Source organism: Camelus dromedarius, chromosome 5 (genome assembly GCF_036321535.1).
Source record: "Camelus dromedarius isolate mCamDro1 chromosome 5, mCamDro1.pat, whole genome shotgun sequence".
Taxonomy (NCBI): domain Eukaryota; kingdom Metazoa; phylum Chordata; class Mammalia; order Artiodactyla; family Camelidae; genus Camelus; species Camelus dromedarius.
This window is the reverse complement of record NC_087440.1, coordinates 48,870,041-48,886,451: the sequence shown is the minus strand read 5'-3', so window position 1 is coordinate 48,886,451 and position 16,411 is coordinate 48,870,041. Positions and strand designations below refer to the sequence as shown.

At 33.9% G+C, this 16,411-nt stretch overlaps 1 protein-coding gene across 3 annotated transcripts in view; it reads left to right on the top strand.

The window, feature by feature from the left end:
• MDGA2 (MAM domain containing glycosylphosphatidylinositol anchor 2) overlaps window positions 1–16,411 on the top strand; it is a 697,006-nt gene that overhangs the window by 502,695 nt on the left and 177,900 nt on the right. For all 3 annotated transcript variants that reach the window (XM_010976971.3, XM_031453665.2, XM_064485929.1), the window contains one exon: window positions 7,258–7,587. In XM_010976971.3, the coding sequence (XP_010975273.2) occupies window positions 7,258–7,587 (330 nt within the window). The remainder of the gene's footprint in view (window positions 1–7,257; window positions 7,588–16,411) is intronic.

Here is a 16,411-nt window from a genome sequence, read left to right as displayed (position 1 = left end):
GGGAGGCAACTGGTGTTTCACTATTTTTTTTTTAAGAAACAAGCTACAAGTATTTCTTAGGATTCTTAGGGTTAAGAGAAGGGCTCTAAGATGTGACCTAAACATGTTTTTACTCTGAGAATAAATAGCATATGAAAGAAACTGGGTAAAAAGAATGCATAGCATCATGGTACAGTGAGACAGGTTGGAAAAATACCATTTTGGAAAGGAGAAAGTCCACAGCTTTTGAGACAGAAAATAAGGAAAGCAAGAAAAATAAAGAACAACTTTGTTTCTTTGTTGGTCTTGTTCTTTTCATCCAGTTTTCACTACTACATGATCAGTTTCATAAATATTAAAGATGTGCTGTTTTCAAAAAGACTTCAAAAGAGCTATATTTAGCACAGGCTTGCTAAGCTGCAGTTCATGTAAGAACTGATTCTAGTCCTGAGTCTTTAAAAATTGATAAAAACTACAACTAACTATGGATACATTCTCATTTCTCAATGTGAATAAGTATATTTAATTTGATAGAAAAGGTGAGCTCAAAATATCTACTAATTTTTTATGAAATAGGGTCAGTAAATTGTGCTGATTAATAGTCTCCTATTCAAATAACTGGTGGTAAGATACCATGCTACATCAGATACCATTTACGTAATAGCCATATTATGAAAATGTTTGTTTCAGTTTATGACATCATATGGACACTTTGATAATTATATGCAATATATATTTTCTCCGTACTTAGGATAGTGCTGAAATAGTGCAAAATACTAATGGTGATAATAGTAATATTATTTTAGCTCACTTCTCAAGGAAGTGCTTGTATCAAAAAGCAAACTTTATGCCCCCTAAAAGATTTTTCTTACTTCAATTTCTACTGAAAATACTTACCTTCAGTTATTCTGTTGAGCAAGGACATTTAAAAGACAGTTAAAAATTCAACTGTAACTTGCTTAAACAATTTGAATGATTAACTGCAGTAATTAGCTTTCAGAAAATTCACAAAATACATACAGCCTTGATACTTCATAATTAAATAGGACCCCAACTTCCTTTCAGCACTTAATTCTGCATTCAAAATGTCACGGGTAGTGTTTCAAACTACTTTTAGGAAATGAGTGTAATGATTGTTTTTTGGTTGTTGCATTATTAATGAATTTTCATTCTGATTATAGATTTGCAATTGGACTTGTTAGATAAAGGAAAGTGAGTATAAGAATACCAAATAGTATGGAAGAAGAAAAAAGACTGCTGTATCCATCTTCCAGAAGTTTTAATACTTCTCATACACTTTAAATACTTTTTCTATAATAACATAAAGTGTAAATAAATAAATACTATTATTTCCTCAAGCAACTGAGCTAAATTAAGTTGTTCTAGCTTATACCCATAATTGCAAATTGCATAGAAGCTAATACATTTAATTCGTTTTTCATGCTATTTGCATATTTCAAAATGTGCATTTACAAGATAGGAACAAACTGATAATTCAATTTTAAGAAACCCTGGTTTTTTGGAAAAGGAAGAAGGCACACTGTATTACATGACTCTGAAATATGTTTTATAACTTCATTGTGCCATTAGACACATCTTAACTTAAAAAAAAATCAAGATATTTCCCTGTCTTTTAGTTTTTAATTGTAAATTTTATTTTCACTGGAGAATTGAATCTTGTCTAACATTTTGTGATGCTCATAATGGAAATGCCTAAAATATCAGAATGGAATTTAATTTTAGAGTATTTTCAATGATTTACATCAACTAATAGATTCTTACTTTATTCTGTGAGATACTAATCTTGAAAGATGTTCCACAAAATAAGGGTTTTTTCTTAAGTACTATTGATCTCTAAGAATGTTGCATTGTGCATGTTTGCATGTTCAAAGCTCTGAAAAGCAAAATTTTACTAATCTAGTCAATCCTCAAACTTTATCATTCTTCTTTCTTTTAACATGATCCCTGTTAACCTTTTTATCAAACAGGTTTAGGCAAATAGTATTTTAGATAATATAACTGTGTTTAGATGTCAGTTTTCTTCTCTTTTCCAAAATATTTCCTTAGAAATAATTGTCAACTGAGCTCTAATGCATGTAAACAAGCCCTTTGCATGAAATTCAGTTTTCTTTACAAAGCAAGGATGAGTAACTGATAATCACGTTAGAAAGCTGATGTCCCTAACACATTATATGACCAGGACAGAAGAACAGCTAGTCAGTAGGTGTGGTGGTGTAAGGTTTCCTGAGTTTTTCTGTACAGAATTCCCTTCCTCACATGTAACACTATATTAATATTGTTTGTTTATCAAATATATTCTGCTCCCAAAACAAAACCCCTGAATCCTAGAGGACGTCAATTCTTTACTCTTTCCTTCATCCCATGTCCCTCCATGCGTGTCAGGACACAAGACTACCAAACAGAAACAGAGTTAACAGAGACAGGACAGACTGAATGGAAACATTTGAAATCTGTAAAGTTAACGCTTTGGATTGTCAAATTTAATTAATTTTTATGAAAACTATTGAATACCAACTATAACAAGGAACTGAGTTCAGGTTTTGGCGACAATAAAAAAGAGTAAGGCATGGCCCCCTCCCTGGGTGTTCACAGTCTCTTTGAGGAGAAATACAGGGACCTGACCTAATTATAATGGAACAAATTGTATCTACTGTCATTTACGATCTCTTAAGTTGCTTGGCTGATATAATGTATTTCCACCTCTTTATTCAGTTGACATCCAGTAGGACTAGCAAATACTCTTTTTTTTTCCACTCAAATATTTTTGTCTTTTAACAGAGAATAAATGAATAGAAAATCAATTTTTATTTATCTGATTACACTATTAATCATTTCTAGATTGATTCCTCTCAGCAACATTTTGCCAGTGCTTCATGTTGACTGGAATCCTCCTGAGATTATAAGAAGTGGTATATCTGGAGATTTTTAACTAATTTATCTACTTGGAATGGTCACTCTGTGTCTCATCATACTTGTGAAATGGATTCTTGGCAGAGATTCAGAAGCTGACACCTGATATTCCATCTCCAAAGAGATGCTTTCTCATTAAAATTTAAAATATTTAAAAATGCTATTTAATTTAAAGTTATTTTTTGTTCTATCCACAGATTTTATTTTAACATTGAACTACTATGTGTTGCATAATTTATGGAACATTCGACAATCAGTACATTTTATAATTTTAAGTCTGTAGCTGTAGGCAAGATACAATCTCACAGACTCTTCTTTGTCTTTATCTGCAATGATCTTGTATTCCTGGAAACCACAAGCCCACACTTCTCCAGAGTCAATGGTCTTTCACTCAAGGATAAACTCAAGAAGTTATCTAATTTTAAATAATTTAAGCCTTCCTCAGAACTGTAGATATTCACAAGCAAAACTCCAGTTTTCTTTCTAGAGAAGGGTCAGCAGCAAGCCCTACCCAGTTCTTTGCAACGGCCTTGCTTTTGTACACTGGTTTTATTCTATTCGCAGAGCACCTCTGTAAGTCTCAAAGTAGAGGGACTGCAGTGAGTGCAATTACAATGTCCTCGCAAGTCACCTGTCGAAAGTGATTGTGGGCCAAGTTTGCATTCAGCTCTCACAATACTGTGAAAGGGAACGGTGGGTTATATTGCAATGTTTCTAACCTGATTATCCAGAACAGAGGCTCAGCATGATGCCAGTTCTTTACATGCATTGCCAGACTAAACAAGTACCTTTTGAGGTTCATCCATCACAATTTATGATACATTAAGCTAAATCTAATGTTCTCTCAGGCTGGTGTTAAGGGATTTTCTATATTCAGGCTAAAAATTGAATTTGGGGAAAGGGATTTCTCCTCTCTTTTTTCCATAGAATTTCTTTAGTTCTATAGAGTCTTGTTATGTCTATTGGAGCCCTGTTATACTCTGGTAGGAATCACAGATTGATTTTTAAGCATTTAAAATCTTAACTGGTAGCAGGAAATGACTTTAAATTAGCATTGCATGAACTACTGTAAATTGTTCACTGAGAAGGAGAGTGTTTAATTATAAACGAAGAAACCTGCTTCCCAGTTGATTAACTATATTAAACACTTTGTATTTTCAAAGCTCTACACTATTGTTAAAAAGCTATTTCTCACAATGGGTCTCAAAGGGAGCCTAATACTATCACCTCTTATTTTTATAGATGATTTACTTGACCCATAAAAATTAGATTGCCCATATTGGACCACATAGAAATGAAAAAACAGAATTAGGTTTCCAGTTCTTAATGTACCTGTGCCTAGATGACAGAACTATGCTCTTAGTTTTCTGAGCAGCCAGAGTTAGAAAATCAAATGAATATAACTGTCCTTTGTTACTATTGATGGGCACACACACACATACACACATGCACACACGTTGTTCCCCTTAGAACATTTCTGTTCTGTACACAAAACCAGATATTTTGTCATGGATTAACATAAAACAAACTCAAAGAGATGGCTCTCCAGTCAGATGATCCACGCTACTTGTCCTGATATTCCTTATGTTTAGCTCACTTGCCAAACTTTGTCCCTCTTTTTGTTTTCAGAATCTGTCATTTGAACAACTAATATAATTGACTTTGGCCAAATCGTAGAATTGTCTGTTACTGAGATTAACAAACAATTGTGGCAACGAGTTCATTCTTAAAATGAACTAGATTATATTGCTTCTATTAAAGATATAACTGTATCATATATTCAATCTTATTTATGTATTGACTACTAGATTTATAATATTTAATATTTTTTACTTTGGATTTTAAAAGTTATTTCTCATGAATAAAACAGTCCATGACGTATAACATAGATATTGATTTCTTGGGGTTTTTTTTATCAGTGGCTTTTGAATTGTTAAGTAGTTTAAATCTAATTTTCGTGATGAGTTTGCAGTTCTCTCAATGTCAGTATCACTGTGATATGCCACTGTGCAGAGAACAGAGCTGGGCAACATGAGCTGCCTAGTCAATAAATGTTACTCACCAAAACATCAGGATCTTTTGTCTTGTTTGTATGTGTCAACCAACATATAACTTTAGAGTGAAATTTATTCTAAATGTTCCCTCATATGAAACTGTTAATAAATTAATATATACATTTGATCTTTCAGAATTATGAGTTACCTATTTAAATTTTTTAATTTAGGTTTATTATTTTTCTATAGAAACAGAATAAGGAAAATTCTTACCAAAAGAGATGAAACTGTCATTTAAATGTGAGTGCTAACAAAAGTAAATGTTCCTCAACATATTAAAAAAAGAAAAGGACATTCTATGATCTTATGATTTGCTTTGTGCTATAGAACTTCATTTACATTTGAATTACAGGTGCACAGTATTATATACCAAATAGAGTAGCCAGATATGGACATTTTCAGTGCATTTCCCTTTCTAGCTATAATGTAAAGTCATATATTTCAGTGCCATATTAAAATATAAATATGCAGCTATGTAATAAAATGCCATAATGTCTCCTGATTCATCCTAGAGTTATGTACTGACAAAGTTATGGTTATGAATAAATAAGTTTCATAAGTTGCATTTTACTGTAGAAAATGTAACAAACAACAATATGAGAATGTGATCTAAATATTTGTCTTCTGGTGTTTTCATTAAGACCAAAGCTTTGTGAATTTTCTAAACAATATTTTTGAGGATTCTCCTCTAAGATTCAGATTTCTTCAGATTTATAAAACATTTCACACGTATACAGTATGTCGTTTTTCTAGTCATAAGTATCATATACATTGGGTGGATAAATTGGACTATAATCTCTGGGTACACAGTTTGCCATACATGAGGGTCAAGTTTGTCTGTTTTGTTCATCTCATGTTATAAGGTCCTTGCCTAGTGCTGAGTCCTGAACAAAAACCCTGTAAATATTTCTTGAATAAAAAGGAAGAAGTAAACATTTTTTTGATATTCATTTATCTCTCCTCATTAAGATGCAAACAAGAAAGCAGATTAAAATATTTGGAGCTGAACAGTAAAGAAAATCAATGGCAAATATATTTAAGATTTAAAAATATATTACTCTCTAGTGCATTCTTAAATAATTCAACTGATTTCTATGGTATTTCCCGGCCTTTATTGGACTGAGGAAAATCAAATTAAATTCAAGAAAGTTTACCCAGAATGCAATTAGAAGATCTCCAATATATGCAGGTTCTCTGAATTCATGTCATTTTTGCCAGTGTCATCATATATTTAGGTTTAATAGTAAAAGTGAATGAACAATATTTTATTCTGGATAATTATGTTTCACTGCATAGGCTACATTTCATCATATAAAGATGGTGATTTTAAAGGAGAAGGAAACATGTAGGGTGTTGGAAAAAGAGAAAACTGTATGTATGAGAGTATTGCTGCCATACACTGGAGGAAACTGTCATCCGTTCTGAGCACCATGGTATCATTCACAGTTCAGGACTGGAGCCCTTAAGAAGCCAAGAGATGCTTCCCCAGCAGCTTCCGGTCGTCCTTATCACTGACACAGGTTGTGAGAACAGTGCTGACCTTAGACCCAGAAAGCACTACTGTTAGGACACTAACAGAGCATGTGTCCCAAGCCCTCTGCCAGGAGGTTCTTTGGGCCATCTGCAGGAGACAGCCAGCAAACAGTTTGTACTGGAAATATCTATGTGTGGTGGAATAGAGCCACCATAGCAAATTTTTTGAAAAAAAATTTTTTTTTTCCAATTCAGGTTCCTTCAATACTATACTATATGAAAATATCTCATGTATATGAACTGACTGAATTCTTACCAAGCTAGTTTTGGTCAGCATGTAGATACAACCTTAGAAGAATTTTCCTTAAAACGAAATTTGTACAATATCTAAGTTGTTTCAGAAATTGTGCCATAATTAAGGTATGGCATAGGTGAAGAACAATGATCCATATTATTAACTCCCTAATGACTTTATGTAAACCTGTTTAATCACTTGTTTAAAATTCACTGGCAACAATGTTTAAGCATCATGTATAGACTTAAGTATCATATGCTGGTATTTGTTATATTACTGGAAAATATTATCCAATTTATAAAAATAAGTGTTAGAATCTCTAAGTGATTTAGGTCTTCAGATTATTTCTAGATTACCTTCATGAGGTTCATTAATATGCACACTACTTGGAAATTGGAGAAACATACATACATTTTATTTTATTTTGTTTTACTTTATTTCAGCCCAGAGATGATTACCTAGAATGAATGAATCCCTAACATTATGAAAGTAACACTAACTTTTTATGGAATTTTTATGTTTTAGCACTAAAAAAAGGACGATTTTGGATCACACCAGATCCTTATCACAAAGATGACAACATCCAGATTGGGCGTGAGGTGAAAATATCTTGCCAAGTAGAAGCTGTTCCTTCTGAGGAGTTAACATTTAGTTGGTTTAAAAATGGTCGTCCATTAAGAAGTTCTGAGCGGATGGTTATTACGCAGACTGATCCAGATGTCTCCCCGGGAACAACAAACTTGGACATCATTGATTTAAAATTCACGGATTTTGGGACATACACATGTGTAGCATCTCTGAAGGGAGGAGGAATATCTGATATCAGTATTGATGTTAATATATCCAGCAGCACAGGTAAGAAGCATATTTATGATATATATTCACATTGCAAATAATTTCTTTACTTTTAGCAAACAAAATATTCTTCAGTCAAGCTAAGAACATTCTTATTTTCAAAAACTTTCTGGATACCAGATTCGTAACATTCCAGATTCCCAAAAATATCACGTTAAGAGATATTGCTACTTCTTTTATTTATTTTTATTTAGATTTACACAAGGTTTTACAGAAATAGTGCAAGTAAAATTAGTAGCATTGGCCATGATAGATACAGGCTTTTGAATTAAATAGTACAAAGTTTTCTTATTATTAACTAGGAACCCTCTGTAAAGTCTAAAATTATATATTGATTAACAAAGTTAAATACAAGATATCTAAAGAGTTAAAACAATTTTCAGAAATTTGAAACAAACAAACTGTTTAGTCCTAAAAAGAAAATACTGAGAGACAGTTTAAGATAAGGTATATAAAATATGTATTTTCTACCAACAAGAACCAATGATAAAGATGTTAAAATTGTGATCAGATGTGATGTTTTGAAGAACCTTATGATAGACTCACAGTGAAAATGACTAAATATAGAAGTATATTGGAGTGAAATTTCTTTAACGGTTAAGATGAAAAATGTTACCAATTTTCTCTCAATTAAATGTACATCTACAGATGAAGACGACTCTGGAGCTTTGGTATGGGAGAACACATTAGCTCTTAGGATGTTTTAAAGCCCTGTGATTCTATGAATCACAATCAGTATGCATCTGGAGAACTCCAAAGTAGCTTTATTTATTTTGCCAGCTTGTACCCAGATTGAATTTTAATTTGGGATTTGTATATAATTCTAGGGTGAATAATATGTGTTAAAAACAGAGCACAAACGTGACTAGCAGACACACTCTGTTTCGAGAGAATTTAAACAGTAGGCTTCTCCTTTCTAGTCGGGCAGCATTTTGACTTTTGTGTGTTAACACGTTGACTTGTGATTTTGTGTCCTCATGATACCAAATTGCAGTGAACACTGAACTGATTTTACTCCTTAAGGGATATAGGTCCATACTTCAGGCTGACCAAACGTGCTTACTTTTTACCATTCTGTATTATTTATAAGGGATGTTCCATTTTAGGGTGATAAAGGGTACACGCATTTCTACAGATGTCCTTTTCTAGGTAACAAACAACACAACACAACAATAGCTATTTTTTTTTTATCTAATCTGTGTTTTGAACTTGGTGCTTGCCCTAGGAGATGAACTCATTTTAGGATATCCAAGGAAAGCTGTTGATATGCTCAGTCTGTCATCCTTCATTTATGTATTCGTTCAGTCAGCAAATATCCATTGAATGCTTACATCAGTGTAGTAGAAGACATCCCACATATGATATTTCCCATAAGATTAAGAACAATTTTATAAGATCCATGACCATATGTCTTTATTTATGACAATTTTCCAGAATTGGTCTACACTTAATTATGAGTATTGCTTTGCTTGTTTGGTTGTTTGCCTGATTTTGTTTGCCTGTTTCTTTTTTGGAACCAGTGACACAAACTCATCTGCAAAGAATCAATGCTCCTATCTAAACAGACTTGTCTGATGGGAGCACAGTTCAAATACCATTAAACTTAGACAAAGAAGGGAGCAGAGAATAGAGAGGAGAAAGGAGCTTATATGATTATTCACAAAATGAGTCCCAACGTTCCTTGTTATATACACTAGTTAAATTGCCTGTTTGAAACTGTGTGATGTAAATGACTAGCACTGATTCATAAAATTTCTAAAAATCTTAAAAGGAAAATGTCAAAAGATGATTAGAAAAGCAGAAAATAAGAAATGTCTCATTTTTAAATCACTGCCACCTTTGGTTACCAGAGGTTACAGTGCTTGAGACAAAGGAGATGTATTAAATCCTCTTCCAATACACTCCCCTTTTCTGACCCACCACAGACAGACCTGGTTATTGTCTGTCTCCTCCCTAAAGTGGACGATCCATGAAGTCTGGACCTTGTCTGTATTGTTCATTGTTTTTAATCTTAACATCTGAAACAACACATGACACTAAGAAGACACTCAATAAACAACTATTAATTTTTTTTAAGTGAGCTAATTTGTACATATAGCTTTCCTTTTAGGTTTTTTTTCCCCCTCCTATTATTATCTCTGCAAAATAGGTATTTGGTGTCTCTCTGCCCAATCTTGTAATTCCCTACTGACTTTAAGAAAAGTCATTCAATAGACCAATTTATACTGTGTTTTAATGGATGTGTTATTACTCTCAGGGGCAGAACTGGCTCTATAATTTGTGGTATTGAGAGAAAAATTTTTAACATATGTCCCTTGTTCAGTACTTAATAAAAATTTCCTAATGGCAGTATCAGATCATTAAACTGAGTGTGGGCCCCTTTTAAGAGTGCTACATAGGGCATGCTTGTGGGACTGGCTGGCACAGGGGGCTGTATTTTGATAGAGAGACCTGCAGAAGGTGATGTTTAACCCAAAGGATAAGTCACTAAAGGAGATTACATATTCTGTTGTCATGCTGAAACTGGATTTGATGTTTTATTTTGCTTACAGCAGAGTGGAATACCAGAATGTAGCATAAAGACCTGTAGATCTGAGATTGTGTGATTCAATTGGTATCAATAAAAATTATTTTTATCCCTGCACAGTAGAAGCTACACTTAAACAAGTTCTTTGATATGAAATTTAGAGATATTACCAGGGATAGAGTTTGAACAAGCTAAAGCATGGTGGAAAATCTTGACCTATATTAATTCTGTGAACCAGATAGGTGGGATTCAGAGGAAATTCCCACAGATTGGGTGAGTGAAATCAAAGAGAAGGAAACCACTGTTAAGACATAAGTAAATGTGTGGGGCTCTTTTAGACTCTGAGTTTTGCTAGTTAGTTTGGGAATTTAGAATTGACCAAGTGGTCAGTGGTTTTCTTATGGGGTAAACATTTTCTGTATGCTAAATGTAAGCAAATTTAGGGGACTATTTTAAACTTAAAAAAAATGAGCCTTGTGTTTTTCATACAGAATCTTACATTGAATCGTAGTTGTTACTGTCCTTTAAGAGACATACATGAGACTTAATTAAGTTGGAAAACTTCTCTTTCAATGACAGAACTACATCTCTGGATATGTTTGTGAGGGCTTTAAAATTGAAATATAAAATATCTCAGGAAGGTAAATCTTAGTTTATAGAATTATTAATATATGTAAAAGACAATTTGATTTAAAAAAAACTTTGAAGAGAGGCTGCATGTATTTTGGAGTTTGCCTCATGCGTCTGATTGAATAATGAAAACTATGATATATGTATTAATAGATTGTCTTCTTTTCACATTAATTCAGCATTAGAAATATTTTTTCCTCCTGATTCTATAAAACTGCAAATTGCTTTATTGTGAGATTTTTGTTGTTCTGTCATTTTAAAATTCATGTTTCTTGGAAGTTCTTTTACTGTGTTGTTGCTCTGTGTCTGACTCTGTGTCACATGGTGACAGGCAATGGACCTCACCCTTAGGGAGCTTTCAGTCTAGGTTGTCCAGTTACTTAGTTCTCAGATGACTTAGAAGTTAGGCACAGTATATAGTGAGATGGATGCTGTACTTAAAGTTTGATCAGCCTTCTGTAAGAATTGTGAATGCTTTTGTCAATGTGGGCACAAGAAAATTCTACAGAAAAAAATGACCTTTGAGTGAAATATTGATAGAAGAGCCATTATGCTAGTGACAGTGAAGGTAGGGTACATTTGGCAAAACATACAGGATGAAGAATGTCCCAGAAAGACTATGTGATACTTTATTTCTTGCTTTTACTGTAGAATCAATATTGACTGATATTAATATAAGCAGGATTTATTGGTTTATTTCAATTTTATTATTACCATTAATGAAGCTACATTTTATATGGCTAGACTGAAGGTAACTTAAAAAAAACATTATAGCGATTGTTGTAAGTTATCAACTAAAAAATTAAATATACTGAAATTTTAATTGGTACAATTAAATCTTATGAATGAAAATTCTTCACATACTTGCTGGCAAATGCATGTATATTTTAGCCTAAATTTTTGGCAACAGTTAAAATCAACCCTTAAATATTGTTACTTGTTTATTATTCATTTACACAAGTATAACTGTTACAGTATATTTTTAATTTTCAGAGGGCTTGCAGAAAAATATTCCATTGCTTCCTCCAGTATTGTTCTGCGTAAAATCCTTTGGTGCTCGTTAGCTTGCATATATTCCTTTGCATGACTTGAAAACTTGTAGGTGTACAGTAAACTCAGAAGCATCTGCATCATGCCTAGAAAATATAAACAGTGAGCCTGGTGATCTGTGGAATTCCGTGATGAGACATCTGGTGGGCAGATATAGCAGAAGACTCAGTACAAATTTGTTGATATTTTTCCTTCCCTGTTTGAGTATAGGAGCATTTTATTTAGCAGAAAATGGAATGAGGTTTAAAGGATTAAACCAGAGGCAGCAACGTAAACATAGGTGCACAGAGGAGGTGGTGAATTTAGAAAATTACCTTGAAATACTGGCTTTGCCGCTAACTATCTGATGTAGTTATTATAATTATGACAGTTAAGTGTCTGAACAAGTATTCACATTTGTGAAATGAAACTTCTTGATAATACAGGAGTATGGTACACAACTAATAAGAATAGTTAATTAGCATGAGAGCAAAAGAAAAATGATTAAGTCTCTAATTGAATTTGCTTCTTTGCCCTTTTCAAGTCAAGGGGGAGGAGTAGAAACCCATGAAATCCTGCTGATTAAAACTGAAGTTTTATGGAATGAATATAGTGAGTCATGGCCATTTTATGTAGGAGGAGGTCATAAGTTAGACTGACATATGTAAGCCCTGACAATGATTTAATCATAGGAAGCTTCCATGTAGTCAAAAGTTATATAATGGGTTCCTGAGTTACTAGACACAAAAAAATTCATTTTCTTTCTTGACTCCAAAATTGTGAGGTTCAGCCCATGACCTCCAAATTAATTACAGAGAACAGAGGTCAGCAATCTTTTTCTGTAAAGAGTCTGATAGTAAATGTTTTCAGCTTTTCAAGCTGTATGGTTTCTGTTACAAATATTCTACTCTACTATTATAGTAGGAAAGCTACTACAGACAGTAAAATGAATGGGCACTGCTCTGTTCCAATAAAATTTTATTTACAAAAACAAATGGTGGGCCAAATTTTTCCCACAGGCCATAGTGTGCTGACCTCTAACCTAGACTTCTGAAACCTTGTTAATTAAGAAATAAAATCATAACAAAGCTGAACTCTATGAACTTATTAAGAAATTAAGTTAAACCCACATGTAACTGTTGTCTATGCAAACATTAATATATTTTCTAAAGTCTCAGTTTTTCCTTATGTCTCATTTATGTATATACAGTTGACCTTTGAACAACGTGAGGCTAGAGGCACTGACCTCTGAGCAGTGGAAAATCCAAGTGTAATTTTGTAATGGGAGACCTCCATATTTGAGGTTTCTTCATATCTGAGATTCCACATCCTCAGATTCAACCAACTGAGGACCATGTAGTAAGTACTACAGTATGTGTTTATTGAAAATCCATGCAATTCAAACCCACATGGTTCAAGGGTCAACTGTTTTTTTACTGGGTGCCTTGTTAAATGGCTCATTCTCGGCTAGGGTATCCAAGTTCTAGAATCATGCTGTAAGAATTCCTGAGATTCCTTTGCAGTTGCTCAAGTCTCATTATTACCATACAAGATTTTATGTCTCTATTCCGTTTGTGAACTCTTTTATCTATCTTTTATCTCTGTTTCTATATACATATATTTAAATTTTGAATGGTTGAAGAAGCAATAAAAAAGCACAACTGTAAAAAAATGAGATATACTCTGAACTTTAGAGTCCTGGTTATGGGGTCAGTTTCCTCTTTTCTGAATGAAAGACTGGCTACTTTTTACACTGGCCTTAGGCAGGACTGGCTTCAGACTGATTGAATTTACAGTTTAGGCATTGAAGGTTCCTGTCTCTCAGATGATTCTTGTGTTTATTAGAAGGCATATTGTACCTGTCCCTGATAAGGGCCAGGAAGAAGCATAGTGTTTTGAGCAGGGCATCAGTAGGGAAGCTATCCCCCTAAAAGGCATTGAATTCTCTCTTCCTAAGCTTTTCCCACTTTTCTTTTCATAGACACTGAAAATGGCTCTTAACCTATAGCATTGGGACTGGAACTAAACCTGGCTAGCAGGTATCTGTACTGTGGTTCTTAGATCCTTAAATTGCTATTGTGCTTGGTGAACTTCTCAAGAGAGACATTGAACTGCAAAATACTGTTTTTACTGACCATGTACACAGAATATTCCTTAGGAAATATTAGGCTGTAGCATACTCACAGAGATACCTAATTTCTATCATTTATACTTTTTCAGTAAAGAATGGCATCGTCAGCCTACATGATAGGCACGGTTATAAAATTCATATTTAGGTATATAAAAATTTACCGAGTAGAATATTTTATACTTAACATCCCTATTAGAAAATAGGTTTTAATTAAATTAAATGTGTTTTATATAAAAATGTATTAATAATTTGGAATTATTTCTTGTGCTCATTTATATTAGTCTTGTGTTGTTCTGTAGCTGATGCAGGTTTTCTACGTAGGAGACCTGTAAACACAATAATCTCGGGGTGTTGGCAGTGGTTGGGGGACTTGTCTGGAATCTGTATTTGAATAAGTGGTACAGGTTTTTATTCAGGTTGTGTGTTTAAAATAATTTTAAAAGTACCAAAATTTTCTAAAGATGGTTATACTCACCCCAAAGTAAGTTTGAGAAATGTCAGTTGTCCACATCAAATATTATTGTTTATATTATTATTGTCGTTACTGTTTAGCTTCAGGTAGTATTGATGAAGATTGCAGTGTTTGGAGCTGAAGTCTGGTTCCCTTTTGATATCAAGAATTAAAACAGTCAAAAATTCGTGCTTGAATATTTTTAGAGTAAAGATACCTCCAGAATTCTGGCTTACCACGTGCCATATTAGAATGTGCTAAATGACCTATGAGAGAAATGACTGAAAAATACATAAAATAAAAGTATGAAAATGAGAGAGATCAAATTAGAGCAGTTTAAAGAAACTTGCTGAAACTTCTGAAGTTTTCTTCATGAAGATAGGAAACCCACCGCAAGAGATGAACACAGTATTTACAGCTTAAGTCATTGGTATAGTTTTCTTTCCATTTGGTATATCTGACCTTTCTTTCACAAGTTCTCAGTCAAATAATCCGTTCTTGGTGGAGGGAGATTGCAGTTGGAAATTTAACTTTGAGAGGCAAGGTTAACTGGCAGTGTAAGTAAGAATAATGCCAACTGTGGTAACAGGGCAGAGAGAAATTAAGTCGAGCTGTCATCCACAATTCTGACATTAATTCGTGAAATGTAGTATACCTTCAGCCCAACAACCACTATAGGAAAGGGCTATAGGGAGAAATAAAAATGTATAGGAGCCTATTCACAACGAATATTATATCCCATACACTTAAAATTTTGTATTAACAGATAGAGTCTAGTATTTGCTTTATAAACTGTCAGAGTGAGATAGGGGCATTCAGGATGAAATGATTGAGTCCAGTCAGGAAGAGCTCCACAGAGCAGCTGACATCTGAGACAGGTTAAGGAGGACGAGTATATGGCCCTGGATCTTAGAAGGAAATGAATGTAATTAGATGTCCTTCACATGATCAAGAATGATCATAGAATTTTATCAAGGGGTAAGATTGGTGTTTGGTTGGTGGTGGGGGCGCTATTTATTGGATGAATCTGCCGAGTTCCAAAAAGAGACCTTTAGAGGAAGAATGGTGGAGAAATAAAGGAGTGTTTCAGGAGACATTCCAGAAGCTTCACAATCAGTTAGCTGGGGAAAGAAAACTTTGCCTCTGTTACTCCAACAGTGTAGACTACCTTTGCATTGTTAGGAGGTATTCAGTAACTCATTTAGAGATGATGTGAGCGAGAAGGCAGATAATTTTTGTTAGGAAATAAATTAAGGCAGTGGAGATACTCATTACTTGTGGATGTGTCAGGTGAGAAATGAAATAATATGAAAGCTTAGCTCATAGAAAAAGCACAAAACTCACTTGTGAACTACATCTGGGATGTCAGTTAACTTCTTTGCATCTTAGATTCCTTTTCCCTCCACCACACCTTTAGAATACTTTTAAGAAAGAGTTTGAGGACATAGAATGGGGGAGAAAAAGGAGCATAAGAAAATAAAAGAGTCTGCCAGTTGGAATGTGTGTGTAGTATGGGGGAGGGCACTATTTATTCAGCTGAAGAGATTGATAGGAATCAGATGAGGTGCTGAAGAACACTCACAACCTTGTTAATGGGCAGTGAAGTCAGTGACCAATGCTCTCAAGTCAATTTGAGTGTGCCTGACTGACATCAGACAGCTCACTGTAGTGCAGAGCCCTGGACTTGGGTCCGGGCCCAAATTTACACTTAAAAGCATTATGACCTTTGGTCTGGCTGAACCTCAAAGCTTTCCATCTGTAGGATAAAGGGATCAGCTGAGTAACTGATTTCCAAATGGTGTTCCGATGCTAACTAGAGAGTTTTAAAAACTGATCTCAAGGGCTACTGAACTACAGGGGGAAGGGAAGTAAGCAGCTGATAATTTGACCCTTTTTTCCTCCCCTTCCAAATTCAAATTGAGCAAAACATAGATCTCTTTTATATATAGGACTTCTAAGATTATATTTGGACAAAGGTTCTGACTCATGTTTGCAAACATACACATATGCACACAGTGTTAAACACATGTAATCGAAAACTATTTGTTTGGATGAG